The sequence below is a fragment of the Sceloporus occidentalis genome, unplaced genomic scaffold (genome assembly GCF_023333645.1).
Source record: "Sceloporus occidentalis isolate IW3139 unplaced genomic scaffold, rSceOcc1.0.p SCAF_398, whole genome shotgun sequence".
Lineage (NCBI taxonomy): Eukaryota > Metazoa > Chordata > Lepidosauria > Squamata > Phrynosomatidae > Sceloporus > Sceloporus occidentalis.
The window spans coordinates 55,514-73,539 of NW_028317378.1; the positions used below are offsets into that span (position 1 = coordinate 55,514).

The 18,026-nt window shown below is 46.3% G+C and overlaps 1 protein-coding gene across 1 annotated transcript in view; it reads left to right on the forward strand.

The window, feature by feature from the left end:
* LOC149273190 (inositol 1,4,5-trisphosphate-gated calcium channel ITPR3-like) overlaps positions 1-18,026 on the forward strand; it is a gene marked incomplete at its 5' end in the record, with an annotated part of 72,834 nt that overhangs the window by 52,659 nt on the left and 2,149 nt on the right. The window contains 4 exons of the mRNA XM_089506607.1: positions 557-678; positions 843-1,008; positions 16,764-16,924; positions 17,129-17,290. Of these exons, the coding sequence (XP_089362733.1) occupies positions 557-678; positions 843-1,008; positions 16,764-16,924; positions 17,129-17,290 (611 nt within the window). The remainder of the gene's footprint in view (positions 1-556; positions 679-842; positions 1,009-16,763; positions 16,925-17,128; positions 17,291-18,026) is intronic.

An 18,026-nucleotide genomic window follows, 5' to 3' on the forward strand; every position in this document is an offset into this window, starting at 1 on the left:
TGGATAGAGCTCCTCTTAGGGACCTCATGAACATGTTATTTTTTTGTTGTGTTTTGTTTTTCAGCATGGGAGGAGGGTGTGAAACATGGCTTCTCACTCTCCTCCCCATGATCCGCCCTGCACCGATCACACTGATCTCTTTGCAAGTCTGTGGGGACTTAGAGTGTCTGTGCCTCATCGGAGCGACCGGATATCCCTACAGGGGATATCCTGTCCTCCAATTACCTTCTGGGTGACTTCAGCAGTGACGCGACCCGAAAGGGAATGCCCGATCGGGCGATCAGGCATTTTAAAATGCCTGATCTGCGTTTAAAAATTTAACAGTTTTCAGTCTTTCATGCCGGAAGCTGTTACATCAGATCGGGCAGCAGAAAGCCGGCGATGCTGGCTTCTGCTGTCAGGGGGGAGTCCAAAGGGGATTCTTGGGATGCGTTTTTTGGACGTACAGGTATGTCCATAGGGGACTGAAGGGGTTAAATACATATGATGTTTTCATTTGCTATTTCTCTTCAGTTATATTAATCCCTCTTACTTCTGGACCTTGTTATTTTTTTAGATGATGAAGATGACACAGAAAGAGCATGTGATACATTGCTCATGTGCATTGTCACAGTACTGAACCACGGGTTGAGGAACGGAGGAGGTGTGGGAGACATCTTGAGAAAACCTTCCAAAGATGTAAGACCCTTCATAATTTGTTTAATATATAAAAAGTGAATCCAATAGATAAACACTGGCTACATAATGCATCATGCTTCATATTGTGCTTGGGAATTATCAGTAGATAAAATAATGTACGCTTATGAAATACATCTATAAAAGGTTCTGCATCTAACCAACAGGAATCCCTTTTTCCTGGTCGTGTGGTATATGATCTGCTTTTCTTCTTCATTGTCATCATCATTGTCCTGAACTTGATTTTTGGAGTCATCATTGACACATTTGCAGATTTGAGGAGTGAAAAGCAAAAGAAAGAAGAGGTTCTAAAAACAACATGCTTTATCTGCGGTAAGAAAATATTTAGTATGTCTACCTCATAATAAACATGGCAACTCCTCCCAATTACAGTTTACACATAAGTTATTTTTTAACTTCTCATTAAGAAACTGAACACACCATTATTTTTATTTGTGGTCAGGTTTACAGAGTTGATAACAATGCAAGTAAGAGAACGACTAGGAACAATAGGAGTTTGAAAACGACTAGGAACAATCTGACAGTGTGATAAATTGAAGAAAGATCATTGTGTTGCATTGTGTCGAAAACCTAGGCAGCGATGAACCTGCCTGTTTGGAGGCAAAAGTGATAACACATTTTTTGGGGAAGACATAAAAGGGGTCAAGAGAGGGAACACATAACTACAACATGTATGAAATTAAATGACAAGCTGTGGATTAAAACTTGAACTTTAAATGGAGTGAAAGTAAGTGAAACCAACTACTACTATGTGAGTGTACTAAGGAAGAACTGAATTGAACTATTCCTTAGGCACTTGGAATCTAGGTTGATTCATTTGATTTATTTTTTGTACCTTTCGTGACAATGGCTGTTTTAACATTTCTGTGGTCCTTGTGTTTCGCTGTACATATTGGGGGTTTTTTCAGGACAAGAAGGGCTTTCATTAGATGTTATTTTGTCGTTTATCGCCTCCTAAGCGCTTTTAAACCAGGCATCCGCCACCATACGATATATGGCAGACATTGATGTCTAGGGGAGGGGCCACGCGGGTCCCTTGCTGCTGATCTCTGTGTTGCTTAATGCCTCAACATCAAGGAATTACAGCAACACCACTTGGGTGAAGAAATTGATCTCTTTCTTCACCCGTTTAAAGTCATTACGTGCCTGGCACGTCAATTGTCGTCAAGGGGTTAAATGAATTAAAGGGAATTAAAATCTAATGCATGACATGTGGGCTGAGGGTTGGGAACGAATCACTCAGCCTCTTCTGAAAAAGGTAAGGAGGTATGCCAAGTCCTTCAGCCTCCTATGGTCCTCTTGCGTGAACTGCACGTTTGAGATCTCCCCAGAGTGGCTCGATGATATTAAAGTCAGGGGACGGTGATAGCCAGAACCTTCACCTTTCTCTGCTGTAACTGCTGGAGGGTCAACTTGGCCTTGTGCTTACGGCCATTGTCGTGATGGAAAGTCCAAGAGCGTCCCATGTACAGCTTTCATGTGGAAGAATGCAAGTTGTCTGCCAGTATTTTCTGATAACATGCTGAATTCACCTTGCCATCAATTTTCACAAGATTCCCTGTGCCTTTAAAGCTCACCTCTCCCTAAAACTTCAGTGAGGCACCACCATGCTTCACAATAGGGATGGTATTCTTTTCACAATAGGCCTTGTTGACCCCTCTCCAAACACAGTGCTTATGGTTGTGACCATACAGCTCTATTTTGGTCTCATCACTCCAAAGTACAGTGTGCCAGAAGCTGTGAGGTATGTCAACGTGGTGTTGGGCATATTTTAAACTGGCTTTTTTGTGTGGCATTGGCGCAGTAAAGGCTTCTTTCTGGCAACTCAACCATGCAGCTCAATTTTTTGTACCTCGAACAATTCTTCTGGTAGTTGTGGCTGAAATCTTTCTTGGTCTACCTGACCTTGGCTGGGTATCAAGAGATCCCTGAATTTTTCACTTCTTAATAAGCGATTAAACAGTACTGACTGGAACTTTTATTTTCCATCTTTTTAAAGTTCCATTACCTTGTTACACAGGTCTTTTGATGGTTCTTTTTTTTTCTGCTCCCCATGGCTCAGTATCTAACCTGAAACACGTGAGAGCTAACAAACTCATTGACTATTTATACACAGACACTAATTGCCATTTAAAAAGCCACAGGTGTGGGAAATTAACCTTAAATTGCCATTTTAACCTGTGTGTTTCACCTTGTGTGTCTGTAACAAGGCCAAACATTCAAGGGTATGTAAACTTTTGATCACAGATATTTGAGTGATATCTGTTATCATGATTTAAAAAGTAGCCAATACTCATATTGGGTGGAGATTTTAATATGCCCCCGGAACCACGCTTAGACACTTCCCTGGGATCCTCTCGTACACTACCCTCTCACATCAAACAATTTAATTCTATTCTTCGGCAATATAGATTGGTTGATTGCTGGAGGGCGTTTCACCTGGGTGACAAGGATTACACCTGCTTTTCTGCCCCACACAGATCCTACTCCAGAATCGACCTTCTCCTAATGGAACACTATAATCTAAGCTTGGGAATCGGATGCACCATTGGCGCTGCTGACGTCTCAGATCACTCTCCAGTTCTCTTGCGTCTCCGGGCTGACCTCTATAGACCGACCTCCACCTCATGGCGTCTTAATGAGTCCCTGTTGGCCAATGCAGACGTAACTAGTGCTGCTGCGGAGCAGTTGCAATGCTTCTTTCGGGAAAACGCGGACTCGGGGATGAACTACTCCACTACCTGGGAGGCACACAATTCGGGGCCTCTTTATCAGTAAGGCCTCACACTGGAAAAAAGAGAACGCAAGAGATCTCGGATCTCACGCAGCATATCGTGAGGGTGGAATCCATCCACAAAAGCACGTGTGATGAGCGCACCTACCTGGAATTGACTGAGCTGCGACGTCGCCTGAGCACACTTCTCAATTATAATATTCAAAGATCATTTTTGCGCACACAGGCTCTCTTTTATGAGCATGGTAACAAATGCGGTCGCTTGCTAGCCAGGGCATTGCGAACTAAGCAACAATCGCTTTACGTCAGCAAAATTAATTAATTAATTTGCTTTCCGATTGATATAGCCGATGCCTTCTGTAATTATTACCGTTCCTTGTACAACCTCCCGGGTGATGGTACGGGTGCTCATCGGAGCGCCCTTATTAGCGGCTATCTGGAGACACACGTGCGCCGTAGGCTCACTGTGGCCCAATCGGAGGAACTCGACGAGGAAATCACCACAGAGGAATTGTGGGCAGCTATCAAATCTATGCTGACCGGAAAAGCTCCAGGACCGGATGGTCTCCCGCTTCGGTACTATCGATTATTTTGGCAGCAACTACAGGCCCCCCTCGTGGCTCTCCTCAACGCTGTGCGTCGGGGTGAGTCCTTTCATCCCCATTCACTAATGGCGACCATTACAGTGTTGCCCAAAGAGGGTAAGGATCCACTGTTATGCCAGAGTTATAGGCCCATTTCCCTGTTGAACACTGATCTCAAGCTCTTTGCGAAGGTCTTGTCTACCAGGCTTCAGCGGGTCCTGGGAGCTTTAATACACCCAGACCAATCGGGCTTTATTGTGGGGCGGGAGGGGCGGGATGGGACTTTTCGGGCTTTGAACACCATCTATCATGCCCAGGCTTCTGGCCAGAGGCTTCTTCTCCTGTCTACTGACGCGGAGAAGGCGTTCGATAGGATCGCTTGGGACTTTATGTTCCAGACCCTCCGGATCATGGGATTTGGTGGCTTCTGGCTCCATTGGATCACCTCCCTATACTCTTCCCCGTCTGCGTGCATTCGTTTGAACGGAGCCCTCACGGACTCCTTTCCGATTCGCAATGGAACGCGGCAGGGCTGTCCCCTCTTGCCCCTCCTGTTCGCCATCACCTTGGAGCCCTTCTTGCAGGCAATCAGGGACAACCGCAGCATTCACAGCCTGATGTGCTCTGGTCGTTCGCTTAAAGTCGCTGCGTATGCGGATGATCTGCTTTTCTTGGTGTCGCAGCCCGTTGTTTCGCTCCCACATATACACGATGAACTGGGAACCTACGGTTCCGTCTCTAAAATCAGGGTCAACAAGTCTGAGATCTTGGATGTCTCCCTGTCCTCTGCGGAGGTGCGGGCGCTTCAGGCCTCCTTCCCCTATCGGTGGTGCCCGGGACGCATTAAGTACCTGGGGGTCTGGTTACCAAAGGATCTCGCCTCCGCTTATCGGGAAAATTTCCCCGGACTGCTACATCGGCTCAAAGGTGACTTGCAACGATGGGCTCTCCCTCATGTGTCGTGGCTTGGTCGGATAAACGTCATCAAGATGAATGTTCTCCCGAGGGTGCTGTACCTCTTTCAGTCCTTGCCGATTTGTGTCCCGAGGTCGTTCTTCTCTGAGCTCCGCACTCTTATCATTCGCTACGTATGGAGGGGGAGGCTCCCCAGATTGAGGTATCCGGTGCTCACGCGCCCAAAGGACAGGGGTGGTCTCTCCCTTCCTGATTTCTTTCGCTACTATTGCGCTGCCCACTTGCTCCGACTACTCGAGTGGAGATTTCACCCTGCCCCTAAGATATGGATTGAGATGGAGCAGGCCTCATTGCCATTTCCCTTGTCATCTGTCGTTGGGATTCGTCCTGGTGCTCTCCAGCTCGCGCTTTGTTCGAACCCCTTTGTGCGTGCCTCCTTGGGAGTTTGGCGCCGGAGGCGGACTGGTGGGTCCGTCTCCGCTGACTCCCATAGCTGGTAACCCGGATTTTGTTCCAGGACTGGAGAGGGGCTTCTTGGAGTCTCTAGGTCTGTCCCCCACTTTGAAGCTGTCTGAGGTCTGGGATGGGTCGGCCCCTGTATGTTTCGAAAGGGCTTCTCCCACTGCTCCACGCTCCATGCTGCAGTGCTTCCGCTATAATCAGATTGCGCGCTATGTCACTTCACTTCCGTGTAAACATAATGTCAAGAGAGAGCTGACCCCTTTTGAACATCTCGCAGGGAGGGAGACTTTGCCCAGGGGTGGGATCTCCCTTATTTACCGCATTCTTCTGCTGCAGGACTCTTCGGTGTCCCCGTCGTTTATGGGATTCTGGGAATCTGCCCTTGGTGTCGTCCTCTCTGACCACCAGTGGGAGAAGATTTGTGTCTTGACGCACAAATGCTCCATCGTTTCCAGGGTCCAGGAGATTGCATACAAGCTCTTGACCCTGTGGTATCGTACCCCTGTGGCTGTTAGCAGGTTTTTGCCGGGAAGTGATCCGCCCTGCTGGAGGTGCGGCCTCGAACCTGGTACCTACCTGCATATTTGGTGGGAATGCGGCCGCTTGAAGTCCTACTGGGCGGGTGTTTTTCGCTGTCTGGGGGAGGTTGTGGGCGAATCAATAGCGCCTTCCCCGACTCTGGGTCTCCTTCTTCACTCCGAGATCCTTGGGTACCATGAAACACTCAGTTATACGGCATCTTCTCAATGCGGCGCGTTGCCTGATCCCCCTGTGCTGGAAACGCCCTGAGCCTCCCTCCCTATGCCAATGGGTGTCCCGGGTAGAGGAAATACGAGTAATGGAGGAGTTGCTCCACCTGTCCTATGACAGGATGGAGGCTTACACGGGGACCTGGACATGCTGGATTACCTTCCAGTCCTCTGCGGTCTTGTTGGACCTCCTTCGGCTGTAACACCTTTGACTCGCCTTGGCCCTGACCTACTTGGACATTCCTTCCACTAGGTGCTCTCCTCTCTTCCTGTTTGACCCCCTTTTTTTTTCTTTTTCTCTTTCTTTTCAGGCTTTCCCTCTCTCCCTCTGCCCTCTTTCCCCTCCTTCCTCTACCCTCTTTCCCCTCCTTCCTCTGCCCTCTTTCCCCTCCTTCCTCCTCTTCCCATCTCCCTATCCTCTCTGTTCTCTGTGTTTGTGAGCACCCCCTTTTAATGTGTATATATGTATGTGTATGTGTATGTATGTATGTGTGTGTGTGTGTGTATATATATATATATATATATATATATATATGTGTGTATGTGTGTATATATATATATATGTATGTATGTGTATTTATTTTTTTTTTTTTAGTATATACTCTCACTCTTTGTTGGAGCTTGAGTCCTTTACATATTAACCACAATGCTTTACACCATGCTCATTCTTGGTTTATTCTGGCGGTACAGAGCGGTGTCTGTGCTCCAGTGTGTACTTCAAGCTTTTTGTATTTTTTTTTTGTACCTATTCTGGTCTATTGCATTTTATTTTCTGTTATATTCACCGTTTGTTTTATCTCTCCCAAACTTATTTGTTTGATGTTTCTATGTCTTTGAAAACAATAAAATATGATTTACCGGGGGCGTGGCCGACCGTTGGAGAAGATGGCTGCTTGAGGGCTGAGCTCCGTCGGTCCCCCGGTATTATTAGCTCTTTTTAGCTATAATTTGCGGTATGGTGCGTAATAGACGACACTCTTCCACCCCTTCGGGGCCTGGGGAAGGTACCATGTCCTCTGCGGCCTCCCTTCGGGAGTATTTTCGCACCCCGGCGGTGCTGGCCTCGCAGGCGCCTGGAGACCACGTGGAGACTTTGCCCGAGGGTTCCCGTGATTCCGAGGACAGACATGACGATATGGCCACGGGAGTACCAGCGGTACCTACCTGTTCGGCGGATGTTCGCCAGCTCTTTTCCTCGGCTCCATGGAAGGCGGACTTTAGCACGTTGCTGTCGGAGCTGAAACACACTGTGACCGATGCCGTGGCGCGCCTTCGAGCTGACCTTGAGGGTTTGGACCGTCGTCTTTGGCTCCAGGAGGCGGAATCCACTCAGCAGGCTCAGAGAACATCTGCCTTGGAGTCCGCTTCTGCCCACCATGCCTACTGTTTGGGCGAGTATCGAAGGAGATTGGAGGACCTCGACAATAGGGGCCGACGCCATAATGTGCGCATTCGGGGCCTTCCTGAGGATGTGGGAGGTCTGGTGGTCCGTCTATTCAACAGCCTCTTGGGAAGACCTCCCGAAACTGATTTCTTTGGACCGTGCCCAAAGGGCCCTGCGACCTAGGGGTTCCCCAACGGCGCCACCGCGGGATATCATCTGTTGTTTTCCAGCTGAAAGAGCAGATCATGCGGCGTGCGAGGGAGGTGGGCTCCTGGAATTATAATGGCTCTACGGTCGCCCTGTTTCAGGACCTCTCTCATATTACACTCCAGAACCGTAGGGTACTGCGCCCTCTTACAACCGAGCTCTGGAGCCGTGGCATTCCTTATATTTGGGGATTTGCCTTTAGCCTGAATGTGCGCTCTGGTGGCTCTACTTACTCGCTCCGCTTCCATCGTGAGTTGTCGGTGTTTCTCAGAGATCTTCACCTACCTGCACTTTGGCTCCCAGATTGGAACTTACCTGCTGTCCCGGCGGATCGTGGTTCTGGTGGCGCTGCTGCGGACTCTTCACGTCGGGGTGAGAGGTTGCCTGGTCGTGTTCCCCGTTCCGGACGACTGCCTGCTCGTGTTCCAGAGGCGACGGATCCTGAGGAGTGAGCGCCCGGTGTTCTGTCTCCGCTGTTCTGTCCGGCTGCGGTTGTGTCCATGGCTGCGTTGATGTGCCTACCAGTTACCGGCATCTGGACCGGTCTTCCCCCTGCCATTGTTTTTTTTTTTTGTTTTTGTTTTGTTCTAGGATCCTGCCTTGCCCCTACGGGACTAGCGACTCTGCTGGCCGGGTCGTCGTTCGGGACTGATTCGGTTTTTGTTTTGGGGATTTTGTTTGTTTTCTTTTCTTTTTACAGGTCGGAGGAGGATGGGGTAATGTGCCTCTTGTTTACAGTGCCTGCACTGCGATCGTTGCTATGGGGCTCTTCCCATTGTGAGTCCCCCCGGGCCCTGAGATGCTATGTTGGGTGTTTATGTGCTGGTTCTGGACGCTTGTTTTTGGGCTGCAGCGGGGGGGGGCGGTTCGGCACTTTTGGGTGGGGGGGCGGGCGGGTGGGGGTTTCTGTTATGTTTATTTTTCTTTGCGCTGATTTCTCGGTCCTGCCATTTGCCCTCTGATGTGTTGCCCGTAGGTGCGTGCGAAGTTCTACGCTTGCTCGTTTCTGGGTTATTACATACTAAGCCTCTACCTCTGTATTTGTTTTTTAGGAGTGATAGGTGAGGCTATTATCGATTGTGCGCTATGCTATCTTGTATACCGGGGACCGGCGGTCGGTCTCATGTTCTCTTTGATTAAACGTTTAGGCTTTGTTTTTTGGCGGATTCTTTTTCGGTTGTCCTTCCGCCTCTTTCCGTAGGCGTCGTTCCGTGCTGGTGGAACACTGTGGTTCTGCTGTTCTGGAACTTCCAGTGTATCCTCTTCCAGCTGACGCCCTGGGTGTTTTTCTGGAGGGTGGGGATTGTTTTCCCCCTCCTCCCTGTTTCTTTGTTTGTTCAGTTGTGTCTATTCCCTTTCATTGTCTTCGTTTCCCTCTCCTGGTGGTTGTCTCTCCCTCCTTCCCCTTCCTTGTTTGTCTGTATCTTTGTCTGGTTGTCGGTTTGCTGTGTCCCTTCCCCCTGTATATCTTGTTTTTGTCTTTGTTTCCCTGTGTCTGTCTCTCTTTCTCCCCCCCTTCTCTCCCTTTTTTTGTGTTTCTTTCTCCTCTTCCTCTCCCTTTTCCCTTCTCTCTTTCCCTTGGGGGTTCTGATTTGAGCTTCAGGGGACGATCTCCCTCCCATTGCTCTCGCCCTATACTATGGCTTCTCGACCTGCCGATCTTGTTGTGCTCTCGATCAATGCCAAGGGGCTTAATGTCCCTGAGAAACGTTCCATTCTGCTTAGAGATTTAAAGCGTCAGCGTGCTTCTGTTGCGTTTATTCAGGAGACTCATTTTAGGGGCGGGTGTCATCCTCATCTGAGGTCACGAGATTACCCCGTTGCCTATTTCAGTAACAATCCACAATCTAAATCGAAAGGGGTAGCTATTTTGTTTTCTACTCATGTCCCGCTTGCTGATGTCACCCATTTAGGGGATTCAGAGGGGAGATTCCTCTTTGTGAAGGGGAGATTAGCTGATACCTGGTACACGTTTGCTAATGTCTATGTTCCTAACACTGGACAGCACTTGTGGCTTTCTAAAACGTTTCGAGCCCTGCGCCGCTTTCAGGAAGGGCTGTTAATTTTCGGTGGGGATATCAATGTAGCTCTATCTCCTCGCTTGGATACGTCCGCGGGGGTGTCTCAGACCCCCTCTCATGTCTTGAAGCGTATCCATTCTTTGCTCACGTCTGAGCAATTGGTGGATTGTTGGAGAGCTCTTCACCCTTCTGATAAGGATTTCAGCTTTTAATCTGTTCCGCACAACAGGTATTCTCGCATTGACTGTCTGTTTGTTACTCACTATACCCTTCCTCTCCTGCTTGCTTCCGCCTATGGTCCCACTACGTGGTCTGACCATGCTCCCCTGTCCTTGACGCTGAAATCTCCCCTGTCTCGACCTACCCAGAGCTCTTGGAGACTGAACGAGTCTCTGCTCACTGATACCCTTGCCTCGGAGGATAATGCCGAGACTTTGCGCAATTATTTTTTGTCCAATGTGACTCCCGATCTGCCTCTTCCTACAATCTGGGAAGCTCATAAATGTGTTGTCCGCGGTCAGCTTATTAAATTGGGGGCTGCTAGGAAAAGAGCCCATGCTCAAAAGCTTAGCGATCTATATTTGCAGATAGAGAGTTTGGAGAGGGTGCATAAGGACACGATGATAGCTGCTGATTTTGCGCGTCTGCTTGCGCTTCGCGCGGAACTCGCTGCTATTCTTAATGCCCAAGCACAGAGGTCTTTCGTTCGTCTTAAGGCCCTTTTCTATAAACACGGGAACAAGCCGGGGAAATATTTAGCCCGCGCTTTGCGCAAGAGGAGGCAACTCTCCTATGTGTCCAGGATTCGCTCCGCTGGGGGTGTCTTGCGATACCTCCCGTCCGAAATAGCGCACGAATTTGTAGCCTTCTATTCTAACCTCTACAACCGCTCCCCTACACACGACTCTTCTGGTGATTCGGACACTCGTCGATTGGCTGTTGCTCACTATTTATCCCGTTATTTACCCCGTCGTCTGCCCAAATCGGACTCTGCGCAGTTGGAGGTGCCGATCTCTCTGGACGAGTTGTCTAGGGCGATCAAGCTTTCTAAATCGGGGAAATGTCCAGGTCCCGATGGTCTTTCTCTGGCCTATTATAAAAAGTTTTTTGATATTTTGGGTCCCCATTTGGTCTCTGTGTTTAATTCTATTTTGAAGGGGGAATGCTTCCATCCCAATACTTTGGCGGCCACGGTAGCTGTGGTTGCAAAGGAGGGGAGGGATGTTGATCTTTGCAGTAGCTACAGGCCTATCTCCCTGTTGAATGTGGGTATAAAACTATTCTCCAAAATACTGGCTTTGCGACTGGGTAGATTTCTCCCGGCTTTGATCCATCATGATCAGTCGGGCTTTGTGCCTGGTAGGGAATGCAGAGATGGTACTATCCGTGCGGTAAATCTTATCCACTTGGTTCGGCGTTCTGGGGTCAGGTCTATTTTGCTTTCTACAGATGCCGAGAAAGCTTTTGACCGGCTTGACTGGACGTTTATGCTCGCGGTGCTTCGGGAGGTGGGTCTTGGTCCTCATATGATGGGTTGGGTCTCTGCTCTGTACTCTCGGCCTTCTGCCAGGGTTCGTATTAATGGGGCTCTCTCCCCCTCTTTCCCTATCTCCAACGGCACTAGGCAGGGTTGCCCGCTTTCCCCGCTGCTCTTTGTCCTTTCCCTGGAACCCTTTTTAGAGGCGGTGCGCCTAAACCCGGATATTTCAGGGGTTGTATGTGGTGGTATACAGCATAAGACGGTGGCTTTTGCGGACGACATGTTACTTGCGCTTACGACTCCCCGCGTTTCGCTTCCCATGCTCCTCGAGGAATTTCGGCTTTATGGTAGTCTCTCTAATTTAAAAATTAATTTGGCAAAATCTGAGATCTTGAACATTTCCTTGCCTAGAGCGGAGATGGAATCTTTGACCTCCTCCTTCCCATTCCGTTGGTGCGCTCAGGCTCTGCAACACCTGGGGGTCTGGTTGACTGCGGACCTCTCTCTTTTGTATCGGTTTAATTTTCCTCCGCTGCTTGATGCGATTCGTAAGGACCTTCGCACATGGGGATCCTTAGTTATCTCTTGGGTTGGTAGGGTTAATGCCCTTAAAATTAATGTTCTTCCCCGCATATTATATCTTTTGCAGGCCTTACCTATAGTTCTACCGAGGACCTTTTTCTCGATGGTGCGCTCGTTGTTCCTGTCCTTTATTTGGGCTAAGAAATCCCCTAGATTGGCCATGGCGTTATTGCAGAGACCTAAAGTGCAGGGTGGTCTGGGGCTGCCTTGTATCCGTACTTATTATTTTGCTTGCCATCTCTTGCGGTCTTTGGAATGGACTTACCGCCCTTCACATAAGTTGTGGGTACCTTTGGAGGCGGGCGCTTGTCTGGTGCCGATCCAGGCACTTACCTGGTTGGCTTCATGGGTGGCTCGGCGGCAGGGGGAGGGCAATCCCTTTGTGTTGGCCACCTTGCGAGTCTTACATGCTGTTTCTCGCAAGGGTTGGACGCTGACTTACCCTTCCCCCATGACTCCTCTTCGTGGTAATCCGGACTTCCCCCCGGGTGTTTCTGGAGGTGCTTTTTTGGGGTCCCCGTCACATGAGTCTCCCGCGTTGGGCTCCTTTATGCAGGGGCATAAACTTCGGCCCCTATCTGTCCTTCTCCCTGGGGTTACCCCTACGGCTCTTCAGGTTCTCCAGTACCTGCAGCTGAGAGATTATGTTGCTTCCATTCCGCAGACACATCACCTTGTTAGGGACCTTACCCCCTTTGAGGCTTTGCACTCTAGGGATGACCTGCCTCCCCACGGCATTTCTTTATTGTATCAGCTACTGTTATGCGTCGATGATTCCTCTCTGCCAGCGTATGTAGGTAAATGGGAAACAGAACTTGCTATCTCGCTTACTGCGGGGCAGTGGGGTAAGATATTTGCCTTGACACATGGCTGTTCCCTCGGCTCTAGGTCCCAGGAGATGTCCTTCAAATTTTTATCGCGCTGGTATAGCACACCGGTTCGGTTACATGCGATGTTGCCAGAGACCTCTAATATGTGCTGGAGGTGTGGGCGATCGCTGGGGACAGTGTTTCATGTCTGGTGGGAGTGTCCTCTACTTGTCCCTTTTTGGGACGCTATCCGTGGTCTCCTTCCCCGTTTCACGGATTCCCCGCCTCCTTTCGCTCCTGCTAACTATTTGCTACACCTTACTTCTCAACCTGTGTCCGTGTATCGGCGCTCGGTAGTTCGACACCTGCTGAATGAAGCTAAAGCTCTGATTCCCCTTCATTGGGGTGAGTCGTCTCCGCCCGCTATCCGGGAATGGGTGATGCGGGTTGAACATGTTCGTGAAATGGAAGAGCTAGTGGCCAGGTCCGAGGGTCTTAGTGAGCAGCACTGTCGCACCTGGTTTTACTGGTCCCAGTTCCTGGCGGATCCCTCCTCTCGGCTGCTGTTTGGCTGATGTTCTCTTTCTTATTCTCAGAGCTGCTCTCTCTTGCGTCATCCTTGAGGGCTATGCTGTTATGTTTCCTGTCATTGTACTGCGCATTGTATTACGCATTTCCCAGGGATTTTTGTGATTTCTTATTGCTCTCATCAGAGATGTACACCCCTCCCCCCCCCTTGTTCCCTCGTTTTTCCCTTCTGTATTATATACTTGTTGTAAAACAATAAACTTTGATTTACAAAAAAAAATATGATTTACCTAAAAAGTAGCCAAACCACTATGTGATAATAAATGGCTTTATATGATCACTAGCCTTAAATAAAAGAAAACATTTTTGCATGATTAGTCATATTATGAAACGCCAACATTTCACAATTTCTGCCAGGGTATGTAAACTTGAGCTCAACTCTCTCTTTCTATATATATATATATATATATATATCCTTTTAAACATGATTATTTATTTAATTGTGGAGACATTTGGACCCTCTTCCACACATCTTGACCATTAAGAAAATGTTGTGACACTGAGGGTCATGGAAGCTGAGTATGAAACTGACTGAAGTTCAAAGTACTAGGAGACAAATCTGGATAGCACAAGGACCCCATGACAAGGGCAGGGCTGTAGAAGGCAAACACTAAGGAAAGGAGTTGGAATTGAATAGCAATTAGAGAAGGTGAAGGGAGACAGTAAAGCCTAACAGCAGAGACCTATCATACCCAATACAGATGGTGTCTGTTAGTAGCAACTAGAAAGGTACACCAACAGATGTGATCATTTATGCTGAAGCTAAATCCCCGTCTTTCGAGAAGAATGACTTAAAATTTTAGGAGGGGTGGAAATATTATTTCAGCCTCTCCCACAAATTCAGGCAATGCCTTTAACATACAGTATATTTTAACATGCTATTTAAATTTGTGTTTTGATGTGTATTTTTGGAAGATGTGGTAACTAAAATTGCAATACATAAATAAAGCAAGAAAAATTAATTAAATTAGATAAGATGCCATTTTTGTGCGCAAGGCTTCTAGTGTGTGGCCATTTATGGGGCTCCATTTGGCTAACCACCTACTTCATAAACAGATCATACATGTGAATGAAGGCATTGCTTTCATTTGTTTCAGCAGGGACATTCTATCATATTTTTTCAAAGATCAACTAATCAAACTAAGTTTCTTTACAAATGGTGCTCAAACCTGCAGAATTGAAGTGCTCCTAATGCATTCTTGTCCTCTCCTTTTATATGCCTTGTGCCTCACTGCTTCCAGGGAACCTCTTCTTTCAAAATACAATAAATAAAATGTAACTAGAAAATTGTTATGATTGTTCCTTTACTGCAAAAGGGGTGGGGAAGAATGCACCACTGTATTAAGATGCACCACATTGTAACAGCACACGCAGTGGCATGCTCTGGTCTAGGTCAACAGATAAGGAGGTCTGCAGCCCCTAGACAACTTCACTATCTCTAAAAGACCTGAAGAGTATAGTTAAAATTATACCATTTATTGGCTAACTGAGAGTTTGATTGCGAGCTTTCGAGACTGAGTTGTTGGGTCCCTTCCTCAGGCATTAATGAAGCTAACACAGACTTTTCTAAATACAAAAGCACAATTCACATGTTAGCAAAGACTTTAGATAAATACAGAGGTACTGGGGAATTTGTTCAGCAGTAAATTAGCTGGACTAGCAGAGATCCAATGGACAGATATGGTTCAACCAAAGCATCCTTGGTCAGTTTACTCCCTGGTTAGAGGGGCCATACAATCATTTGACATATGCCAGATCCATGGAGGTGTAGAATGTTCCCAGGAATAAGTTGTTTGTAGTTAATTCGAATTGTGAGAGGATTAATGGTTTGTAATGTTATAATGGGAGATGAATTCTCTGTCTCTGTTGAGGCCAGTAAGTAGGGTATTAAAACGGTATATTAGTTTGATCTCCCATATTTTTCTCTGCCTCTGGGTGCAGAGCGATCCCATCAGTACTGACAGCTTCAGATCCTGAATGCTGTGTCCAGGCTGACAGAAATGCTCCAACAGGTGTATCTATTTTTTTCTGTTTGATGGTATGTCTGTGGAAATTAAACAGTTTGTGTAATGCTTGGACTGTTTCCCCCACGTACATCGATGTTGGGCATTTAGCACACATGATGAGGTACGCCACGTTAGATGATTTGCAGCCATTGATTTTGTGGTGTAAGTGTGAGCCTGGGATCTGTATTTCATCTGTGGGAAGGATGTGTGCACAGTTTTCGCATCTCTTTTGTTGGCAGGGAGAGGTACCATTTGCTGTTCGCCTGTGAAGGGTGCTACTCACTATACATTGTTATAGATTGAGATTGGGAGGCTGTTTGAATGAGAGCAGTGGGGGATGTGGGAATACCATCCGAAGTCTTTCATCAGTGTGCAAGATTTCTTGTAGTTCCTTTGAGATCTTGCGCAGGGCTTCAATTTGCGGATTATAGGTGACCACTAATGGTACTCGATCTCTTTTTTGTGGCTGCTGGTATCTCAGAAGGTTTTCTCTGGGGATATTGATAGCTTTCTGTATTTGGGATTTTTATACTGCACCCATGGTTGATGAATTCTTCCCTGAGATTCTGGAGGTTATCTCTGTCCATAGGATTCGAACAGATGCGGTTATATCTAGTAGCTTGACGTTTTGGTATGTCTGGGATGGAAGCTGTTGTGTTTCAGATAGGTTGGTCTATCGGTTTGCGGTAGAGTGAAGTCTGAATGGACTTGTTCTTTATGTAGATGGTAGTGTCCAGGAATTGGATGTTAGTGCGGGAGTAGCTCAGTTTCAGATTTATACAGGGATGAAAGGCATTATAGCCTTCATGAAATCTGAGGGGTTCCTCTTCGCTACCAGTCCAGATGATTAGTATATCGTCGATTTACCGGAGATATACCAGCAGTTTGTTGTGGCAGGTGGAGATGTGGTCCTCCTCCAGTTTGGCCATGAATAAATTGGCAAGACCTGTGCAGCAGGAAAATGGGAGGAGGATTTGGTATGAGGAGGCTCCCTGATCTTTTCACTGCAAGTTATAAAGGGCTTTCATGATGTTTTACCTTTTTTTACGCTGTGTTAGGACCACACAATTCTTGGTTGTTGCACAGGTGAAATCCTTTTGATAATGGAATGAAAAATATTTTTAATAGAGTAAAGCAAATAATAAGAACAAATCTCTGCATTCACTTGTCTCAATATTTATTCAAGAACAGGTGGATACAGGTCGAATAAAGCTTACCACTTTTCCAGCTTAACCAATTATAAGACGGTGTTAGTATACGTGCAAAACTGTTTGGTGTCCCGACCAAGGCTGCAGTCATATTTATTATTTTTCATTATGAATATAAACCACTTGAACTGTATTCTTCTTTTTTGATATTGCCTTGGGTAATTGAGATTCAGTAGTGACTAGGGTACCATTTTATTAAAAATCAAGTTTGTACAAAAACGAATGCACAAGTCTAGGAAATATATATTTACATTTCTGTTTAAAATGTTTTTACAATGTGTACAAACTCTTACTAAAGAAGTAGATATACCATGATTTTAATGTGGTGTTGCTTTTAGGTCTCGAGAGGGATAAGTTTGACAACAAAACAGTGTCATTTGAAGAACATATTAAAGAAGAACACAATATCTGGAATTACCTGTACTTTATTGTGCTAGTTAGAGTAAAGAACAAGACCGATTATACTGGGCCTGAAAGTTATGTGGCACAAATGATAAAGGTAAGTACAACTTCCCAATATCATATGCTCTTTAAGTCCTACAAGATTAATGTAGACTTGAGTGGTTTACGAAGCCAAGCTAAACAGTGAACAATACCCAATTTTATTAAAACTTTCAGATCATATTTCTTTCAAGAAAGTGCATGTATAGTAAAATATATGGATGAGGTTTATGATGCTGACTATGTATGATGTCTTCAACAGAGCTGTAACTTGGACTGGTTCCCAAGAATGAGGGCTATGTCACTGGTCAGTAACGAGAGTGATGGGGAGCAGAACGAGATCCGTAGTCTTCAGGACAAACTGAACTCAACCATGCGTCTGGTAACACATTTAACAACACAGCTCAACGAACTAAAGGAACAGGTACAAGTTAAAGCTAAATATATACTTAATTTAATTATTTCATAGTCTGACTATAGAAGTTTCTTGCAGGAAATATTCTAAAATATTCCTGATACCTTTTTTTCACCAATTTATAGCATAGTATTCATATTTCTTTAGGCATAATAAATTATTAGTATTATTTTCTGTTATGCTATATGTAGCAGCTACCATTTTGCTGGTGCTTCACCTTAAGATGTTTGTGTTAATAGTTTTATAGAGAAACAACTGTATAGCTGTAAATTTTTACTATAGTGCTAAAGGCTGCTAAAAATGCAGTTAGAGTCCAGAATATGTGTCACAACTTCCTGTCTGGACTGATACCAATGTCATCTCTGCTAAGGGATCACGGGTAATGAAGCAAAATGTGCATTGGCTTTGCTTTGCATGTCAGAGCTGGAAAATGGACATCTGAAGCACATACAAATGGAACAATGACACAAACGATAGTTGGTTTTCAGTTCTGGATTTTTACGTCAAATATGATGGTTTCAGTGGCGACTCTAGAAACAGTATATAGGGGGGGCACACAAGATACCACCGTCAAACTGGGGGGGGGGGGCATTAATACCACAGAAAAAACATATATATATATATATATATATATATTGCCAAAAGTAATGTGCTATGGAATGATACTTTTGTTATTGGACAATACAATACTTGATCATTCAACATGGGAAGCCTGAAGCCACAATTTAGTACGACTAATCCTTGA